The sequence below is a fragment of the Dendroctonus ponderosae genome, unplaced genomic scaffold, assembly GCF_020466585.1.
Source record: "Dendroctonus ponderosae isolate FM_Combo_2020 unplaced genomic scaffold, Dpon_F_20191213v2 Dpon_F_20191213_1, whole genome shotgun sequence".
Taxonomy (NCBI): Eukaryota; Metazoa; Arthropoda; class Insecta; order Coleoptera; family Curculionidae; genus Dendroctonus; species Dendroctonus ponderosae.
Window position 1 is genome coordinate 8,165,623 of NW_026017110.1, and position 8,562 is coordinate 8,174,184.

At 39.8% G+C, this 8,562-nt stretch overlaps 2 protein-coding genes and 1 long non-coding RNA gene across 3 annotated transcripts; 1 reads left to right on the forward strand and 2 right to left on the reverse strand.

Annotated features, from left to right (window-relative positions):
* Positions 1–1,428: 1,428 nt before the first annotated feature.
* Positions 1,429–2,478, reverse strand: LOC109542609 (peroxiredoxin-5, mitochondrial). The gene is made up of 4 exons (XM_019911900.2): positions 2,170–2,478; positions 1,960–2,094; positions 1,671–1,880; positions 1,429–1,620 (listed from the first exon to the last, which is right to left on the reverse strand). The coding sequence occupies exons 1-4, from the start codon at positions 2,278–2,280 to the stop codon at positions 1,507–1,509; spliced, it is 570 nt and encodes a 189-aa protein (XP_019767459.1). The 5' UTR covers positions 2,281–2,478; the 3' UTR covers positions 1,429–1,506.
* A 102-nt stretch (positions 2,479–2,580) lies between these two features.
* LOC109542610 lies at positions 2,581–3,378 on the forward strand. Its single transcript, XR_002172446.2, has 2 exons — positions 2,581–2,738; positions 3,183–3,378. It is a non-coding gene; the product is annotated as an uncharacterized LOC109542610 (long non-coding RNA).
* Positions 3,379–4,759: 1,381 nt separating this feature from the next.
* On the reverse strand, positions 4,760–8,226 carry LOC109542606 (zinc finger CCCH domain-containing protein 14). The gene is made up of 14 exons (XM_048666529.1): positions 8,031–8,226; positions 7,930–7,972; positions 7,567–7,826; positions 7,379–7,514; positions 7,154–7,318; positions 7,000–7,101; positions 6,741–6,939; positions 6,570–6,684; positions 6,268–6,510; positions 6,001–6,194; positions 5,714–5,875; positions 5,531–5,656; positions 5,228–5,418; positions 4,760–5,170 (listed from the first exon to the last, which is right to left on the reverse strand). Exons 1-14 carry the CDS (start codon positions 8,067–8,069, stop codon positions 4,983–4,985), a joined length of 2,163 nt encoding a protein of 720 aa, XP_048522486.1. The 5' UTR covers positions 8,070–8,226; the 3' UTR covers positions 4,760–4,982.
* Between the last annotated feature and the right edge of the window lie 336 nt (positions 8,227–8,562).

Genomic DNA, 8,562 nt, shown 5'->3' on the forward strand with positions numbered 1-8,562 from the left:
CTTTGGAAGTGTCCCTGGGCTGAGGTATTTTATGCCATTGCTTCGCAATGTTATATCGCTTGGATCAAAATGTTCAGAACACACAACGGCTTTTGAGTTCAAAAATTCAAGAACCCAAACCATATTTTTTGCTTGGCCTGGTCCTTAGGTTCACTGCCGTGCTTGTGATTGTTACAATTATTTTATTTTAAGGATACAAGGATGTTCGAGCAGTGTTGATTGTGTTGACATCTAGGGCCTTTTCCCAACCTTAGCGTTTTATTATTAACAGTTAAATTAGTTTGAAGATGAAAGTACATATGTATGATTTTCTTGATCCATAATCCAAATTTTCAACATTCTTAAGTCAAGTTGATGTTGTGAGAATGCATTTTTTAGGACATGCTTTATGGCAAAAAATGAGCAAATTCGCATTTGTATCGTGTAGAAATATTAGTTGCAAGAAGTTTGTTTTTATTGTCCCGGTTCATGTTACGCCACTGGTTGAAGACATAACCAAAAAAAGTGGCAAGTTGCTATAGTTTCAAATAGCAAAACTTTCTCCGTTGAAAAATTGGGGCCATTCAAATGAGTAAAATGCCAAGTTGCCCCGGTGAAAAGGAGCCTCCAAAACGTGCCTTTCTTGAAGAAAGTCTGGTGAACGCCGACCAAAAGAGTTTAGTATTGGAGTTCCTGAAGTGCCACACTGTGCCCTTGTTGCAAAACAATGTGGATCCCATTCTATGGACTGTGTTGGTGCAAAAGTTGAACGCTATTCCTGGCGGTATTCGCTATACGTCCGAGGAATGGAAGGAGGGCTTTCAGGCGAATGTGAGGCTGTTCAGGCAGCAAGCAGGTGTCGATGTACCCCAGAATGGGGATGTCCAGAAGTTGCCCAAAAGAGGAAGCGGCGGTACCATTTGGCGCATAGTTGAGGAACCGAGTAAAACAAGCATTGACAAAGACAACAAAGGCTCTGAGCCAGTGGTTGGTTCAGAAGCGAAAGTTTCCAAGGATAGTTTACACATGCAAAATCAAGCATCTGCTAGTAGTGAAACGGCGTCAATAGAGCAAATCCTGATGAAGAAGCTAATCAAAAGCGACTCGATCAAGATCAGATACCTGAAGCGGAAACTGAAAATGGAGGGACAGTTCCGCAAGAACAAACTGTCCCTTATGAGGGATATGCTGCTGGTCAAGCAGCGAAAAGTGAAGGTAGAGGAAAAACAAGCCACAGCCCTACTTAGGATTGCGCGTTCATTAGACAAACTACTGCAAAGCCGCCGTCTAGACCAGTTCTAAGAAGGTGGTTTCTTATACTCGTTTGTATATCACTGTGTTATTATTTTGTTTGTAAGTTTCTGTTCCTCTGGTAGTTGCACGTGATATGCTAGATCTCTTAGTTAATTTCTTTTATACGATTGAACTGGCTTAATAAATAATCTACTATAAGCAGCCCAGTGTTGTTTAATCATGTAGAACTTCTACAGCAGGCTAATTTATGAGTCTTTTGGAACAACGGCATTTTTACAGCTTAATCTTATCGGCCAGTGAGCAGGACAAGCCAGTGCCGTCAGGCTCCACTTGCAAAGAAGTAATCTTTCCATCTTCCACCACCATGGAGTACCTCTTACTGCGAATCTGCAACATTATTTATTAGCCCTAAGTGGCTGTTGTTGTCTCGCACTTACTCCTCCAAGTGGGGCGATGTCCACCGTCAAATCCAAAGCCTTGGCAAGAGCAGCTGATGGATCAGCCAATAGCCGGATTTTGCCTACAGTGCCCTGATCCTTGGCCCAAGCAGCCATCACGAAAGGATCGTTAACAGACACGCAGATTATGTCACTAATTCCCTGCTGTTTCAGTTCTGCAGCCTTTGCCACATACCCAGGCAAGTGCGTCTGAAAGAGCCAAAGCCTTGAAATCTGCTTGCTATGCGAATGTTTTTAGTAGCCTTGGACTTTGTAATTCTGGGCCTACCTTTGAGCAACCAGGGGTGAAAGCACCGGGAACAGCGAACACAATAACCTTCTTTCCCTTGGTGAGCTCCCCCAGGTTCACCTTGTTGGTGGGAAGGTCCTCAAAGAGGTCCACACTGGGAATTCGGTCGCCAACCTGCGAAAAAAAAACAAAATTAACAAAAACTCCTGTTGGAGAGTTATGTAACATCCAGGAACTACTAGAACTTACTTTAGTCATTTGGAAGCCCGAAGTTTGGAAATATCTGCAAAATGCCGGTGCTACGATATCAACCTTGCGTCTCGATATCCTTGAAAGTAATGACAGTACTTTAGAAGGCATTTTTTCTTTATATCTTGTTTATCCCGCAACGAATACTATCAAATGACTTTCGTCAAGGTCAGGGGATAGTGCGGTTGTTCCGGAAAAGCCCTGGCGCTGATTGTAGCAGGCTAGCAAGCGAATGAAAGAGTATCTAAACTCGGTTTTAGGTTTCGATCTTTGGCGTTCATTTGTTGTTATTTTCCTAACCACAACTTTTTTGTTTTTTAAATGGCAACATTGTCCGGTTAGTTATTGCTTATGGAATTTCAAGCAATTGAAGTGCATATGTTTAAACAAAATTCCTTTTATTGTTGGTATTCATCAGGTTCAACTGATGTCAATAAACTCTTGTCTTGTTTAGTCATTAACTTGTCAAAGTCTTGTTTAGTCATTAAACTAGTTACATATTCCTACACAGTGATGCCCCTGTATAATAATACGAGATCAGCACCCATGACACTGCATGACACCATAGAGTAAGTAAAATTTACTTTTACTTTTTACTTTCTCTATGCATGACACAATGCTGACTTAACTGTATTAGAGATAGGAGAATAGAATATACAACTAATTGTCGTGTACGAACATAGTTTTGTAATAAAGTCCGTAATCTAAGAAATTGTTTTTTTAAAGTCTTCGCGCTCGGCAAAGCATAAAATTAACTATATACTAACGTAACGTTAGTATATATCATGATACAATGAATACAAAGTAGGATCTTGCGTCGATTTGCGAGATGTCAGTGGAAATCACTGCCGAGCGTACTTTTTTCTTGTCTGCTAAATGTGATTAAATATAGCTTATTTAGTCTTTGTCACATTTAATTATTTTTTTATAAATCTTTCTTATAATTACAAGATGCTTTGCAGCAGATTTTAGACTTGAAAATTAAAAGTAACAAACATGTATTTATTTTGTAGATTAGCACAGTTGCCAGTTGTGCAATAAAGTCTAGCGTTAGTTGAAAATGTATCCTTGCAGAAATAGTACATCACAATTCAAGAGACGGAAGTCCAAACAATGACCCAATGTTACTTTCCTATTATTTACGACGGAATATGCGGTTTGTGGTGCAGCGGATGATATGTAAATTTTAATACAAATGAAATGACTGCACACCGCATTTTTTATATTTCTGAACCGATACTTAAACGTAGCAAACAATCTAGAGTACACTTTCCAACTACCAAACGCAAAATGTTCAGTTTTGTCTACAAAATTCCCAAACATGCCCAAACGCATTAACCCCATGATACAATGAATTCATTGTACGACAATTAATTCATTGTATGAGACAATCAATTCATTGTATGAACAGTGCATTCATTCATGTGATACAATTAATTCATTATTTCGTTTGGCTCAACCCGATTTCTCAAATGACACTCTGGCAACACAGCACGCTAAAACGCTGAAAATCAGAGAATTTGTAAAGAATTATTTAGGGCATTTTTCTTCCCAATAAGCCCAAATCCGGTCCCAAACGCAATTTTCAAAGCATTGAGCTATACAATGCTGCAAACCATATCGTCATATAACTTTCCATTTTTGAACTATTGCGTTTTGAATTCAGTGAAAATCTGTCTAGGTTACATGCATTTTAAATGGGATCAGCTGTTCACTTTACCAAAGTGGTAACCAGTGCCGTCGTATTCGCACGACAATCGAGTTTTCGACGGATTAATATTCTACCTTGTATCATGAGTATATATAGTTCAATATGTTTAGTATGCCTGTCTTTCTTCTATGGGAGAGATGGAGACAGCAATATGATTTGGGGCTTGATAAGTCTCCGAAAAAATATTAAACCATTGACGTTTCCTAAGAGTTACGGTTAAAGTTTCTCATTAGTTTCCTTCTTTAAATTTTGCTTTGATTTTACGAATTTTTAATCATCTGAGTGCGATTTGTGAGCGACAATTCGATAAAGTCAGTTTAGAAGATGCATTCCTGAACAAGCTGTTGTCGAAAAAGTCGAAGAACGTAAGTTATAACAATGAAAGGAAGCATAGATGAAGACAAGTATGAAATGCATTAAGCACCTGTTATGCATTTCATGCCATAAAATTCAATTCAGTCACGCTTTGGACTGAGATTTTACGATTTTTTTATCATATGAATGATTTATAAGTAATAATTCATTGCAGAGGACTTTCAAAAATGTAGAAAACCTGTAGAGGTAAAAAAGCACAAGTTGAGACATTTAAACGTGCGCCCTTTTCTTCATGAATGCCCCAGCTTTCAGGTCTGCGCTTCTTACTTGATCCGTTGAGTACGGATTGTGAACGACAGTCAATTGAAGGATGAATGTCAAAAATATTTTTTCGAAAAATCTGTGGATGTAGACAATCGTTTCTTACAATTGGAAGAGCATCCGTTTCCCCATAATTTCGCGAAGTCAGTTCAATCATCTATTTTAATTAGATTTGAGCGGATTGTGAGCGACCGTCCAATGAAGAGACTTTTAGTGTACGCGTCGACGCTGAAAAAAAAACTATTTAATTTCAAACACGAATTTTATGAATCTTTGATCACACTGCGCCCCTTTTCTTTACTTTCAAATGTAATCAAGTACTCGATTGAACAATAGGTAAATTTTCGTCGGCAAAGCAGAACAACACATATAACTAACAATAATCGAAAATGAACGTCCCGCAAAACCTCCTGCTAAATAAGTAGACAGATGCAATAAATATAGGTACTCATAATCTGTCGAGCGTCTACTTTGTCCAATTCATGTTTTTCCGAGTAGTGGAAATATCATGAGCGAAACTGCAATCGGCAATATTGTTGCAATATTTGCCAAATTTGCACGGTTTCGGATGGTAAAACGGGCAATTTACATTGATGCAATTCGGGAAAAACCGACAGCTCTGCAGGCTTAATGACGTGTTGCTGAACTTTGCATCTGAAATTGGCACAATTAGAACGTTTGTCCAGCTTTCCGTGCTAGAAAATTACTTACTTTGAGGCGCCTTGAATGAACCGTGCTCATAAGGACATTCTCGCTTGGTGCAGCCCGCGCTAAACTTGCATTTTGGATGCAAAAACAGGCAACTGTCGCGAAATTTGCAATGAGGAAATGTTTGGCAGGGTTCGCATGGATGGACGAACTCGCATTTGTCTCCTTGCCTGCAGGCTGGCCAATATCGACACCTGCAACATTTTTTTAAATTTACTTAGGAATCTTTCCCTTTGCATCAGATATAAGAATAAATCAGAATCAGAAGAAATAAATTAGTTTTACGTTTTTCGCACTACGTCGTACCTTTCTTTATTTTTCACCAAAAACGACGTTCGCACAACAGGCAGTTCGTCCGGAATCGATCTATTCATCAAACCAATTTTGGCAGTTTTCCCAAAAACAATCGGGGATGGCGCTTGTGTGTCCAGTCTAAAACGCGACAACATTTTTAAACCATTAACCCCCCCGGGATTGTTGCCGCAATACCTTGATTTAACTGGCGATTTTTTTGCAAGAAAATCGAACTTTTCAATCCCATCTAACGTAATAATGAATTGTTGTTTGACAGTACTGTCTTCTTTTGGCTCATTCCCCATTAATTCAGTTTCGCTACTACTTTTTGACGAGGGTATGTAACTAGGAACATCCCTAAAAATACACAAAAGCTGATTTTAACATGACAATTCTACTACTAGTCTGCCCAATTAAGAAAGTGACTGTAAACTGCCTGTTTTGCAACGAAGTTTAACTAAAACTGAGTCAAGTCTCATCACCTCTCCGCATTCTTAACCGGTTTGGGAATATATTCGCCATCGCTATCAAACTCATCGCTGCTCAGTTCCAGTCTGCCCTTCAGTCGGCCAGACGCTTCTTTCGGCAACAGCACTCTTTGCGTTGCTGGTTTTCTAACGCCGTTATCCGTCTGAAGCGTGGGTTTTTCCAAATATCTCTTCGTAAATAGTTCGGGCTGCAAATTGCAAAAAACAATACTCGCCGTTAACAACTGAATTTTTTTCGCGAAGATTGATTATTTAAAGTACCTTCACTTCTTTGCCAACATTTGGAGTTTGGGCGATGCTTCGCTGGGCATCGGCCATTGCCTTTAAGAGCAAGTTCTTATTAGGCTGGGCCACGTTGCTTGGCAGAACCCGCGGCTTTACTTTGATGAGACTTTGAACTTCCCTAACTACTGTTTCGTCTTCCTCCTCGCTTGCTTTGCTGGCAGCTTCTGGCCTCTTAACCACGGCCACTTTTGATTGAACCCCCAGCCGACTCAGTATTCCCTAGAAAAAAATCCACAGCAAATGTTTGTAGCGTTCGGGATTCAATTTTAATGTCTCACCTCTCTTTTCGTCTTTAAAGGACTGCGACTTCGGTTTCTCTCTTTACCAACACTGCCGAGTTGGGTCCTTCCAGATCTGTCTGCTGAGGGACTTCTAGGGAGCCTCCGGCGGGATCTGAGTTGCAAAAATGGGTCAAAATCGGTGAACAATCGCCCTTTCCCCAGTATTACCCTTCGGTGGTTCTCGGGTTTTCAGGACTAGACAATCGTTTCCCTAATCGCTCCAAAATGGAACGTCGTTGTGTTGGCGGAGATCTACCCCTACAGCGCTCCTTTGATCCACTTTGAGTCAGCTTATTTAATCTTGACCTGATATCGAGAGTTTCTTCCTCGCTTTCAAAGCTTATTCGCTTGTGTTGGCGCTTTTTTTCTACAATTAATAGCAATTTATGAAATGAGATATCCACTGCAAACTGGACAATGCACTAACCTTCCAGTACAAGTTGGTTTTGATTGGTAGTGCTGTTGGCTTCTGCGATCTCATTGTTCAGAATCCTCAGCTGTTGTGTGCTGGCACCGCTTGAATTCACGCCTAAAATCACATTGTTCAAGCTCACGAGCCCTTAAACGTTTCACAAACTTACCATTTTTGTCCTTGACACCGTTTGGATTATCTTCACTATCACTCTCAACCAACAGCCCCAGCCTGGTCCGAACGTTCCTTATTTTCTTCTCAATGTCCTGCAGTTCTTGTTCGTTCATGCTTTCACTCACTTCAGAGAGCAAGGGGATATCAAAGGAATCATCAACTTAAATGAAAGCGATCAAATGAAAAACTCCATTGAAATCGTCTCACTGTATAGAATTACCGATGTTGCTGGTTAAACTGCCGTCACTCAAAATAACTCTTCTTGTTGGCAGTTTGTTTAGAGTAACTGGCAAATCGTCTGTGATGGAACTTGATGGTTGCTCTTCCTCTCTGCTGGATAAAACCTCAGATTTCAGCTAAAAGACATGTTCATGAAACACCAATTTCAGCATACAGTATTTTCCAAACCTTTTTCAGGCTTTTTTCTTTTTTCACTTTCAGGCTGCTTTTGTCGTCTGGCATAGACTCAACACTCTTTCGCTTCAGAGCCTTTTTGTACACATCAGGATTGGTCACAGTGACTTCCTTCAGTTTCTTCAGCACAATATGCAGCCAATTGACAAAAGTCGGAGTTTTGGAGGCCAGAAACAAATTCAGGTCCTCGTTCATCTGGGATTTGGTTCGTCTGTTAGCAACCATTACCATGATGTAATCGGGCAGTTCTTCATCTGAAACCACATTTAATGAATTATGGCTGTAAATTGCAGGTAAGTGACTGTGGCTAAGTTAACATTTTTTGAAACTGTTGGGTGATTAGAATGGTTACCGTACCGACATAGCACTCCAGTTCCATGAGCTTCGCTTTGATTGCACTCTGAAAATAGGAAAATTAGCAGCTTTACTTCAATTCTAACCTTAATTAACTGTCTTACCCGCATTTTTTGACCCACCTCCGCCCCAATGGAGTCCATGGTACTTCAACAATGCCGTTTCAATCACCCTATTATTATAATTTGTGTACTATTTAATTGAAATGATTAAATTAAATAATAATTCAGATATAATAATATTAACTATTGTCTTTGACCACAGACTTCTTTGACGTCGTTTGACATTGACGCATTGATTGACAGGAGGGCATGGTCAAGGAGGGTGTTCATAAATTAACCTAAAGGGTTCATAAATTGACGGTAGACAAGGAAAGATATAGTCCCTTGTATGAGGATAGGAACGACTAAATAATCTTTTATAATCACTTACACCCTAGCTTATTTTGTTTATGAACCTGCCCACGTATTTTTGTCACAAGCACATAAATGACAGGGTCAGTTTTTAAATGTACATGTATGTGTGTACAATTGTGTAACGCCATTAATTCGGTTGTTTCTAGGTGTTGTCGCTAGTCCAAAATGGCTGGCACTTCTCCCCAGACAGGAAAACACAGTTTATAGCGGAATTTAAAAA